General features: G+C 36.8%; 1 protein-coding gene across 1 annotated transcript; it reads left to right on the top strand.

The window, feature by feature from the left end:
• The first annotated feature begins 2,591 nt into the window (after window positions 1-2,591).
• LOC121330772 (serine/threonine-protein kinase PLK4-like) lies at window positions 2,592-12,236 on the top strand. The gene is made up of 16 exons (XM_041277526.1): window positions 2,592-2,785; window positions 3,977-4,072; window positions 4,774-4,869; window positions 5,440-5,554; window positions 6,024-7,062; window positions 7,226-7,326; window positions 7,415-7,716; window positions 7,929-8,033; window positions 8,220-8,322; window positions 8,612-8,761; window positions 9,000-9,133; window positions 9,398-9,492; window positions 9,787-9,925; window positions 10,040-10,183; window positions 11,034-11,143; window positions 11,748-12,236. Exons 1-16 carry the CDS (start codon window positions 2,756-2,758, stop codon window positions 11,848-11,850), a joined length of 2,862 nt encoding a protein of 953 aa, XP_041133460.1. The 5' UTR covers window positions 2,592-2,755; the 3' UTR covers window positions 11,851-12,236.
• Window positions 12,237-12,791: the final 555 nt, after the last annotated feature.

Below are 12,791 nucleotides of genomic sequence, written 5' to 3'. Positions count from 1 at the left end.
AATAAAAGCCTACTGTATTTTTTTTTTTTTTTTTTTTTTTTTTTTTTTTTTTAAATCATAGCTATGATCTTATATTTACTGAGAGAAATATTCTTTGATTAGCCCATCCCCATTGGTAACCAGTGACTATCCTTCTCATAGTGGACAAAATGTAAATTAGGGAGAGGAAGAAGACTCAGATAGAAATTGAGCCATTCTGGGTTTTAATACGGATTAAAATGGACAAGACTAAGCTAGATTCAGGTGCAGTAGTCTTATCAGGTACAGCACAGCCCTTGAGAGCTGTAATGCCCAATTAACAGCGGGAATCTGGTGCTGACAGCTGGGAACACAAAAGACAAGCACAGTACAATAAAGAAGCAAAAGAAAACACCAGTGTCAGAATGAAACACAAAACTAGTAATTACTCCTCAGCAGTTATCAAAATGCACATTGCATTGGAGCAAGTAGTGACTGAACGGTCTACCCCTATACAGTTTGAAATCCCCAAACGACTGTAAATGATATAATGAGTGCACCAGATATTATAGTGAGATGTCACAACTATCATTTTGTATGAAATGGTGCACAATGCAGTTGTTTGGTAGCCAGTAACCAAGTTTTCACCGGTGTTGTAACGGCAGCTTTATAATGATTAAGCCATGCATGTTTTAAAAGGAATCTTCTCTAACTGAAACAAATGATTCACCATGTCATCTTGCTGAGAAGACATATGGTATTGAAATAAAGGGTGCATTAATTCCTATCATCACTAACTTTAAGCAGTCGGTAATAACGTTAATAACTGCTTCTTTGTCCCTTCAGTCTAATTGCGGATGCTTTCTCCTTGCAGGTGTGGCAAATTCACAGCTGGGATTCAATCATGGTTAAACTGTATAAGGAATGAAACCGGCCAATGCACAGTGAATACCATACCCCAACCCTGTCCCTAGATGAGGATAGGAGTCTGTAATAAAAGTTTTTATCCTGGCCTCCGTGGGACAGAAACAGAATTTGCTCATAAGGTTCTACCAGGCTCCTGTCACAAGTTTGTTGTACTGAGGCATCATTTTGCTTGACTTTACTCACGAGCACTCATCTGGTTTTCTCCAGTTTGACTACAGGCACCAAGCCATCCTTTTCCGAAGATTCCTTAACAATAAATCCTGAAAACAATGAGGTCTGTAATAATAACATCAAACAGGGCTTTGCATTTGTCACAGGAATAGTGATGATTAATTAAGGCTAAAATGATCCTTTGAGATGTGACAACAAATGAAAGACATTGCAACAGGTTAATACATGTTTAACCAACACCACCTATAATGCAAAGATAACCAACACTCAATCAATCTATCTTCATTTTATATAGCGCCTTTCATAGTGGACCACCATCACACAACGCTTTACAAGATGCAGTAACAAGAAAATCCATAATACTTCAAATACAGAGAAATGCATAACACATCATGATATACAGTAAACAAAACAAAAAAAAAACAAATAAAAAAAATCCTGAATTAAAGCATGCAGCAATAATGAATTAGCATTCACTAATACATAAAATAATACATAAGTTCAACGTGTGAAGCCAGCTGTAGTGACAAAACTGCGCACTTGCTATTATTTTGCCAATGCAGTATATTATGCAAATTTAGTTTTCATGACTTAAACGTAGCTTGTGTTTTGGATGACCAAATAGTGTATTTTAAACTATAATAAAATAACGTACTGAAAAAGTTATCATTGTAGGCTGTATGGATCTAAACAATCGTGGTTCCAGTTTGCAGTTTAGTTTTAGCTAAAGGGATACGAGTTTTTTCCCTCTTAAAACCAGATTCCCACAACATTAATAAAACAATTACGTACAAGTCGGGCTCGCTGGTCCTGCTACTTGTATAGTCAATTGGATTTAAGATGATTCCAGCGGGTATACTACGCTACCTAAGGGCAGCCGTGTGTGTGTGTGTGGAGTGGCGATGTATATTTATTATAAGAATAAGCTCTCAGCGTAGTCCAGGTTTATTTTCTAACCGGGCACCAAGTATACAGCCAATTTGTGTAACTGAGACAACAAACTAAACACGATGGATATATCACTCAGTTCAAACTTTTCACATCGTTTGCGGTGACTTTTCAAACACGGACTTAAAACAATTACAAAATCCTGATTGGAAGTTAACCCTTAATTCGGACAGCAAAACTAAAGGGCTACACAGGAGAAAAAAACAAAACGTGTATGTTAACAGCTAATTTTCTGTATAAGCCACTGTAGTAATAATAGTGCCATTACACAGAATAAAGCTACGCGGTTTTGGTGTCTGCGAATCGGCTTGTATAAACACACTCCATATTTTGCGTTTTGCTTCGACGGCTTCCTTCCGACTCCTGTTTTGATAAAAAAAATAATAATAATAATTTATTGATTGATTTTTAAATTTAATTTTATAATGTATATATTTTTGTAATTAATGTTTTTGTAATTAAATATATACTGTTAGTTGAGTTTTTAAACTGGTAAAAAATATGTATTTATTTTGTCTGAACCCCATCCGCTGGTTTCCCGCATGACGTCGTCGTCACGTATCTGTGGTTGTAACGGGCGGACTTTTTCAAAATGGAGAAAGTGCAAAAATGTTGGAGTGGAAGCATAACGCAAAATATAGATGCAGTTCCAGCCAAAAAGCACGCGTCGTAATGCAATTTTACATCAGTTCAAAACATTTACAACAAGAGTACATATGTTTTTGAGGATTATTTACTAAAAAACGACAAGATGAGTGTTTCAATCGGCGAGAAAATAGAGGTAGGTGTATAACAACAGCAACGAGGCCAATGTTGTGCACAGTGTGGTGTTTGTTTAGTTGATCTAATGAATAATGTAAAACTATTGTAAACCAGAAATTATCCCCGCTTTAGTGTATGGACTTGATTATATTATATTAAGAAAAATAGATGCAGCGATGTCAGTGACTATGCACCCACCGTATTCTTCAATGTGTGGACGATAATCAGGAGGGCGTACATAGGTAAATGTGTTGATTAAAAAAAAAAAAAAAAAAAAAAAGTTTAAATAAATACATTCTAGACTTATAGCACTTTTATTTAACATCTTAGCGCTTTATTTACTAGGTTTAGATGATCCTTCTTGTATTGCTCCCTGTTTAGTTGTGTGTGTTGATAAACACATGTCGAGGTGAGAAAGACGTTGACAGATGGTCAAACAAATAATGCTGGTCTGGGATTGTTCAGTCAGGTTAACATTTTACAGATGGCAGCAATATATTAAATGCATTTCTATTAAATAACTACATAATTGTATGGATCTTAGTTATTCATTTTATACAGATTTAGATTTTTTTTTTTTGCTGTGCAGTGTCATAGTGTCTACACATTACCGCGTCAGTGCAGAAATAATTTGAAAAATCAGTTGATTTTTTTTTTTTTTTTGGTTTAATGAACATAATTATACCATTTAGTCGTCATTATTTACTATATAAGCAAAGACACTGGCATCAGTTCTGCAGCGTTTAACTTATAATTGCCACTGTTGCTAAGAGACCGTTGACGCTACAGCCCCGTTGATACAGCGGGAAGCAGACCCGGGATATTACAGGTTTGCGACGCTACTAGTTTTAGGTAAGGTCATACAGAGTTGCAGTTGCAGACCATGAAAGCAGTACTACAAGGTTGAGACTCACAGCAGTTGAAGACAATGCTAGATCGAGTGCTTAATTTTTTGTTTCATAACTTGACAAGTAAAAACAAAGTGATTGAAGATGGAAAGATGTCTAGTGCCGCCAGACTTACAATTGAGGTACATTTAAAAAAAAAAAAAAAAAAAAAACAAAAAAAAAAACACAACACATCTGTTTTAGCCGAATAGATGTGTTCTTTAATAACTTATCCATAATTACTTAAGCTGTTGCAGTCTGTCATTTTAGAAACATTCACACTTTTAACTTGCACAAATGCTAATTCCACGTTTCATCTACAGGATTTCAAGGTTCTCACCCTTCTTGGGAAGGGATCCTTTGCATCCGTGTACAGAGCAAAGTCTGACATCACTGGCTTGGATGTAGCCATCAAAATGGTACGTTTATTTGTTGTTTCTGTTGTGGCAGTGTACAAATTTACAATACACAATATTGTTATTAATCAGTTAATAAGAGGTTTAGACAGGGTAGCTTGGTCATTCTGCATGGTTTGCGTTCGTTTGCGTTCTTCAACATGAAATCAATTTAAAATAAATATGTTGTTTACAGTTTCAAATGATCATCATTACTAATTTTGTAAATTTGTTTATATATATATATATATATATATATATATATATATATGTTTAAATAATTTGAAGCTTAAGTGGGTTTGGGACCCAGGGACCCTCAATCCCTTGAATTTACATTCGATACCACATTAATCTAAGTTTTGTGTAATATACTAGATTCAACCAGTTTTATTTGGTATAGCTATAAAATAAAAGATCTAAATATTTATTTTTCCAGATTCTGTTGAACATGCTGTATATTATTATTAAGAATAATAATAATAATAAATATTATTATTATTCCTTCATAAACTGTAGTAGATCAATCATAAATAATTTTCTATATAAAATAAGAATAAAGTCAATCAGTGCCACAGTTAATATATTATACTATTTCCATTTATGCTAGACCAGCCCTTACCTAAGCCATTTATGCATGATTTTTATTTTCTTAGAAAATGATTTGAACTGATTCTTTCCAATTTGATATTTTATAAGCCATGGCTAAATATTGTTACATTTTTCAGATTGATAAGAAAGTCATGCATAAAGTAGGGATGGTCCAGCGAGTCCGTAACGAAGTGGAGATTCATTGTCAGCTGAAGCACCCATCCATACTTGAGGTAAGAAAATATATAGCTTCATACAAAATGTTTGGTTCCTAGTAGTTAAAATAGTTTGTTTGAGTGGAATGAGAAGGTTAGCTGCATGTTTACAAGCTTAGAACCCCACCTAGTGGTGATTTTGAATATCAACAGTGAATAGCTAGTGGTATTAGATAATTTCAAGCGATCTTGTTCCAGGTCAACTCAACACACCCACAAATAGCTTATTTGCGTAACTGTCACAGATAAACCAAAATTCAACCTTAAAATCTAAAATAATAGACTCCCTTGTTCCTTATATATTTCCTCCTGGTGTTTGTGGATTAAGTGCTACTTTTTTTGTTTTCTTGTGAAAAGAAAACCCATGTGACTTTTAGTTTTTGGTCAAGTTACACCAACCAGTTGTTGGATTTCAGATTACTGTAATGTAGCATAATGTACTTCGTTTGTCAAAAGAGTAACATATCTATGAATTGTCTTCACTACACCTTCATCCCAATGTCTGTAAAAGCTTGGTTTCTTATGCTGCCTATGTTTTTGTGACACAGCTTTGTTATTTGTAGCGTACCTCTGTTTTGTTCTCCCTAGTTGTACAATTATTTTGAAGACAGTAACTATGTCTACCTGGTTCTGGAGATGTGCCACAATGGAGAGATGAGCAGATATTTGAAGAATAGGAAGGGGCCTTTCTCAGAAGATGAAGGTATGTTTTCTTTTTTTTTTTTCCAAAGCAGAATTCTGCTTTCTACCTAAACCAGGGATAGGCAACATGGTTACTTCCAGCCCAGGTCTTTGTTCCAACCTTGTCCTAAATTATTTAGTTGAGCTGTTAATTAAACCCTTGACCAGGTCATAAAGCAAACAATATATGGGCTACTTTCAGTCAAGTACAGAATCAAATCAAGCCCATATAAATGATAATTTAAAAATAGTTGTTTTTTAGGTTAGGTAATTTGACACTTCTGTAAATTTAATTTGAAAAAGATGTGTCAACATTCATTAAACATGCATATAAAAAACCTTGAAAAACAATACAAGTATATTGTATGATTCTTGAAAATATTAGTGTATTTTGACAGTATTTGTCTGATTTCAATGCGCTTTGGATACTTGTTGCTGACCAATACTTTTAAATGACTGGTGTTTTGTTTTTTCCACATGTGTCTTAACAGCACGGCACTTCATGCACCAGATTGTCAAAGGGATGCTGTACCTGCACACCCACGGCATACTACACCGGGACCTCACACTTTCCAACCTGCTGCTCTCCAGCAGCATGAACATTAAAATCGCAGACTTTGGGCTGGCCACCCAGTTAAAACTGCCCAATGAGAAGCATTTCACAATGTGTGGGACTCCTAATTACATCTCCCCCGAGATTGTCACACACAGTGCCCACGGGCTGGAGTCTGACGTCTGGTCTCTGGGGTGTATGTTCTATGCCTTTCTAGTGGGCAGGCCACCCTTCGATACAGACACGGTCAAACACACTCTTAATAAAGTGGTGTTGGCCGAATACGAGATGCCAACACACGTGTCCCAGGAGGCCCAGGACCTTATTTACCAGCTGCTTCGCAAAAACCCTCTAGATCGTCTCAGCCTGTCCGCTGTGTTGGACCACCCTTTCATGACCAAGTGTTTGTCGGCCAGGAGCAAAGACTCTGGAATGGTGGAAGCCTCTATGGATAGTGGGATTGCAACCATATCCATAGCCTCCACTGCAACCATCGGGTCCTCTTCCACCAGCTCAAGCGGACGCTTGCACCAGAAGACTAGGCATCTTATTGGACAGCCCCTTCCAAACAGAATCAACGTGGTACCCACGCATGCTTCCTTGGTGGACAGGAGCTTGGTTTACAACGAGCAGGTGGTACATCGAGACAATGCTGACAGGGGAGGCCGCGGCAGGCTGCTTCAGAAATCCCAAGAGGATCGGCCCCACTCACGCTATCTCAGAAGAGCCCACTCCTCCGATCGGTCTGGGGCCTCCAACAGCCACATGCAGGGGAAAGCAACCGTCACAATGGAAAGGTGTCACTCAGTTGACGTGCTTCCCAAGCCAGGCAGACTGGGAACCTGTAGATACCAAGAAACATTCCCCAGCGGCCACAGTTACGGAGACATACCACACAGCTTTAAAGAAAATCCATCAAGTAGCACTGGTTCTCTGGACAGATGCATGACATCCCCTCCTGTTAAACAGAAGGCCAAGTAGGTACCATCTGCTGTGTGCCAAACTAGAATCTCCACACGTAAAGTAACTTGTACAACACTGAATCCAGTAACCAGTCGATCCTGTACTTAAAGTGAAATGTATTGATGTTAATGTCCTTCTGAAGCAGGTTATATAAATATGTTTCTGTTCTTTTTCCAGTTCAGGTTATTTATACCCCAGCAATCCAACTATTCCAGTAGAACAGAGAATGGAGGCTGAAGCAGTACACCACTGGTTTGCAAATGCTCAGCCCCAGGAAGGTAATGTGTTTTTAATTTGAAGTGGGGGGAGTGTAAAGCAGTGTTAGAATGTCAAAAATAAAATCTGTTTATGAATTGCTTTTTGCAGGTTACTTTAAAAAGCCAGAGGATGTCAGCACCATTAGCAGTATGAGTGGAAGCTTCCATAATGGGCAACAGCCTCTTGGTATGCAGAACGAATTCCACATGAAATGGGGTGAAGCTGGACAGGGACTCAGGGAACCTCAGGGAACCTCAAATTTCCACTCCCCTCGTGCGGCAGAACAAAGCAGGCCAACACCCAGAGAGAAGCCAAACTCTGGGAATGAAAAACCCTCCCTAAAGAACATGGTCTGCCCTCTGAATGCAAAGAGATTGAAGCCTATCAGACAGAAGACTAAGAATGCAGTGGTAAGAGCTGCATTGCTTTCGTTGGTTTACAAGTGCAAAAATAAATAAGTTATATTACTAGCTAACATATTTCATCACCACAGTGCTGTGTGTCAGTTTTTGTGTGGGTGGGGATCGTAGACTTTTGTAAGGTGTACTTTTGCAAGGGGTACTGTTGGCTCTCCTCTCCTTGTTTTCAGTTTTAAACATATAGTCCCTGACCATATTTTCAGGTGAGCATCCTTGATACAGGTGAAGTTTGCATGGAGCTGATTAAGGGACAAGGCTCCCAGGAGCGAGTTCGGGAAGTCCTGAGGATATCTTGTGATGGTTCAATGGTGAGTTCTTATTTTTAAAGAACTTTGTAGGGGGCAGTGCCTTGGGGCGTGATTACTGAGCAGCTCAGAGCATGTTTTGCTTACCTTTTATACCATTATAGCATACATTATTTTACTGCTTATCTGTATTTTGTGACAGTGTTATTGCATTTTTGTAAGTTTATTAAACCGGTTTCTTCCTTGCAGGTTACTATTTACCATCCCAATGAGGGAAGAGGATTTCCACTGGATGATCGACCACCATCCCCACCCGAAGATATTTTTATTTACAGCTTTGAGAACTTGCCAGGTACTTGGTTTGTGTGGGATAAGTTATTGTAAATCATTCTCATCTTCAGACATTCTCAGCCAATCAAAGCATCCAGGGTACGAATGGTTGCAGATGGTTTTCTGTGATACTAGCTGTGGTTTGGCTTCTTGAACATTTTTATTCTTTTTTTGGGGTGATTATATGTATTCTATTCATACATGTACAGGGTGATTGGAAAGTAAGTTTACCACTTGAGATATGGTGTGTTGATTATGAACTTACTGCATAATCACTGTGTATTAATTTACATTATTTAAATTTTTCACAGAAAAGTATGGAAAGAAATACCAGTATGCCACCAAGTTTGTGGAGTTGGTGAAATCCAAAACCCCCAAAGTGACGCTCTACACAAAGGATGCCAAGAGCATGTTGATGGAGAACTCCCCCAATGCAGATATGGAGGTCTGTTTTTATGATGGTAAGTTGTACTGGATTCTCATTGAAGCAAAACATTGTGTTTACATATTTATGCAGGAAATTGTTGTCCTTGCACGTCTGAGTGCACCTGAGACATGAGCGTTCCAATGTTATCTAACGTTGCAGGTGAATGTTACATAAAAGAAATTGAAAATGACTTCATATATTCATATGAAGTTTGAAAGCATATTCAAAAGGAGGGTAGCAAGTAATGGATGTATTGCTTGGTTTTTTTCCAGGTGCAAAAACACACAAGACCACAGATTTCCTGCGGGTTATTGAAAAAACAGGGAAGTCTTACACACTGAAAGGAGACGTAGGGCTCAGTGGCCTCAGTGAAGAAAGCAGAGCCTATGTGGAACTTTCAAACAAGGTCAATCGCTGTCCTGTGTGTTACGAATAATTGAATAATTTTAAGAATACACAAGTTCATTGGTGTAGTTAAAAAGTAAATTATAAAACAGTAAAGACATTCAGCTAATAAAAAAGATATATAAAAATAATCATTTGTAAGAATAAGGAAGTTTGAGCAAAATCTATTTTCTAAATGTTTTAGCATGATTTTTTTTTTTGTTTAATCCTTAATACTGAGATGACCTGACACTTACTATTTTGTTTTTTATTTTTTGCTATACAGGCTCACCGGATGTGCCTTGCATTGGAGGCCGCTATCACACTAGAAGAGAATAGAAGTGAAAAGAATATTTCTTTTTTTCCAATTATTGTTGGAAGGTAAGCGAGAAGAGATTGGGCAATTTTAAGTCTACCCTGTAGCTGTCTGAAGTAATGATATTAAGAGGTCTGACTTTCAATTGACAGTGTTCAGCTAAACATAATCACAGTTGTGTTGTAAATACTTGCTTTTTCACTTTTAGAATTTTCAATATGGTAATGTACAAGCATGTTCATGTTGCCCATTTGTAAATGTGAGGCCTCACGGGGCCTCATAACTAGACAATATCTGTGCACCATTGGGAAATATATATTGTAGACTCTTCGTAGCTCATTTTATCTTTCTCCCATCAGGAGACCAAGTAACCTAGATTCTCCAAACGGTCCCTCCTTACCTGCACTGGAAACAAAAAGCAGTGAGCAGCTGTCAGCAGATGGACTGGTGTTGGGGAGCATTACGGACCCTAGCCAGGCTCCCAGCGTGACTCCTTCTGTAAGTGATGATGACATAACCATAACATTTCCAAGGTCATTTGTCTGTTGGTAGAAATGCTTGCATTTTCCCAATTCTTCTCCAATCAAGAGTTGTTTCTTCCTTCACTTGCAGAAGATTTCTTATGATGGCTCAGTTTTTACGTCTGTCAGCACTGCTGAAGGTATCTCGCCTCCATCTGCAAAACAGGGCGTTGCTCCAAATGCAGGGAAGGTTCTGAAGTCGGTGTTTGTGCCAAATATTGGCTGGGCTTCTCAGGTGAGAAACAAGATCTTAATATGCAATGTACTTGAAATTACTTGGAGAGAGATTGCCTAAAAGTATTTTGATGACGAATTGTGATTTTGCTTTGCATATGAAAGAGATAAATGTCTGGCGCATTAAATACTGTTAAGGGTGATGTAACCCTCTCTTTAAAACCGTGCTTGGTAGCATGTTCCTGAATTTGTTTTCATTTCATATTTTTATAGTAGTGTTTATAATCTTGTTAATATTGCCAAATGATGCAGTACGATACATATACAACCTTAAATGGTGAAGCTCAATCCTCTTGCTATAGACCCACATTTCCCTTATTTTAGTGTGTAGATTAACATTTCATTCTAATAGATTTTCTTCACTTCAAAAAGTCTCTGAAGATATACCACTGTAGTACAGCCCTGCGGTCCATGTTGGCCCACGCCTTGTGGAATCTCATTGCAGTTAGAACACCACAGTTCACAGCCTACCTCTGTAAAGCGCTTTGTGATGGTGGTCCACTATGAAAGGCGCTATATAAAAATAAATATATTATTCTTATTATTAGTACAATACTGTGGTGCCATTTTGGTTTACTTTTTATCCAATAGTGGGGACAAAGTTAAGTATTTTGTCAATCAAGCAACATTGGGTGACTAAAGCAGATGCTGCTCTTGAGTGTTTAACCTTCAGATGTTTTAAATGGATACAATGTAGTAATCATGAAAAATTTAACTTAATGAGGTGGCAATGAAAAGGCTACTGAAGCCAACAGGGTATGACAATTGACTGCAAGACTACACCACGTGTGAATGCATTCTACAAAGATGAAAAGAGTGGGTTTTTATTTTTATTTTTGTTCTTTTCTCAGCTGACCAGTGGAGAGGTGTGGGTGCAGTTTAATAATGATGGGTCCCAGTTGGTGGTGCAGGCAGGAGTCTCCTCGATCATCTATACATCACCTCAGGGTCAGACAACAAGGTATGTTTAATACCACTGGTTGCAGTGCGTGTTTGTGTTTGTCTTATTACAGGGGTGAATTTGTGTTTATGTTCAGTGTTTGTCTTATTACAGTGGTGAGTTTTAGTTTTTATGTTCAATTGTGTTCATGATACAAGGAGCACTCAAGATACATAATGGAGCATCTAAAGTTATCTAAAAATATTACTAAAATTACAGAAACAGTAGATGTGGTGATTTAAAAAAACAACAAAAAAAAAAAACACCTTAATACTGAAAAAACATACAGAACATGAGTGTCTTCCCGACATTGGTTTACTTTCTGTGGGTCCACCTGAAGTCAGAAATGTAGATTGAACAAAAAACATGAACATGCCTAATTTAGGACAGACTGTGCAAACACCACAATCTGGACAATGCCCAAACTGGACTCAGAGAATTGCCATCTGCTAGGCCAGTGACGAAAGGTAATCTGAACATGCTCTGTAATGTTTTGCAATGAGAAACACTGTCTGTAAAATGTTGAAAGTCTTTGCACACAGTGCATTATTTGTATTGCCTAAAAAATTGCCCAATGTACAAACATTTAAAACTGCCAATTTTTTTTTTTTTTTTTTTTTAAAAGGTATGGAGAAAATGAAAAGCTTCCTGAATCTGTGAAAGAAAAGCTGAAGTGCTTATCATCCATTCTACTATTGCTGGCACATCCAGCAGCAACTCAGCATTGATGTGAAGCTCTGGATTTTATACAGCAGTATGTGATCCTCTGTATATCAGACATGCAGGATTCTGTACTAACTTGTTTCTGTAAAACTCTACAAATACTTTTGAATGTACATTTTGTACCTGTACTTTTGTAAATACATTTCTATTTGTAAATTGTATGTGGTGTTTAAATAATGTATATGAAAGATATCTATTTTTTTGCATTTAACTTGTTTTATATTTTACCATCCCTTGAGAGGTGAAACAATGTAATTATAAAGAGTATAAGCAGTGTTAAACATTTTGCTTTATACATCTAGTTTTACTTTGGCACTCTTATCAACATCTAGCTCTGATGAAATGTTAAAGCTGTGTATTAAAGAGCTAAAGCAATAAACCATGTCTGCAGTATTGGGACTTCTATTGGTCATGCTTTGTGAATGTGTGTTTTTTTATTATTTATTTTTATTTCTTGCAAACGTGAAAGCAATAAAAGTACAATTATGCTATATATATATACACATATATATATACACACATATTATATATATATATATATATATATATATATATATATATATATATATATATATATATATATATACATATATATATATATACATATATATATATATATATATATATATATATATACATACACACATATATATACACACATACACACATACACACATACATACACACACACACACAGTACTGTGCAAAAGTTTTAGGCAGGTGTAAAAAAATGCTGTAAAGTAAGAATGCTTTCAAAAATAGACATGTTAATAGTTTATATTTATCAATTAACAAAATGCAAAGTGAGTGAACAGAAGAAAAATCTACATCAAATCAATATTTGGTGTGACCACCCTTTGCCTTCAAAACAGCATCAATTCTTCTAGGTACACTTGTACACTGTTTTTGAAGGAACTTGGCAGGTAGGTTGGCCCAAACACCTTAG

Source organism: Polyodon spathula, chromosome 2 (assembly GCF_017654505.1).
Source record: "Polyodon spathula isolate WHYD16114869_AA chromosome 2, ASM1765450v1, whole genome shotgun sequence".
NCBI classification, from domain to species: Eukaryota; Metazoa; Chordata; class Actinopteri; order Acipenseriformes; family Polyodontidae; genus Polyodon; species Polyodon spathula.
This window is presented reverse-complemented; position numbering and strand designations above follow the sequence as displayed.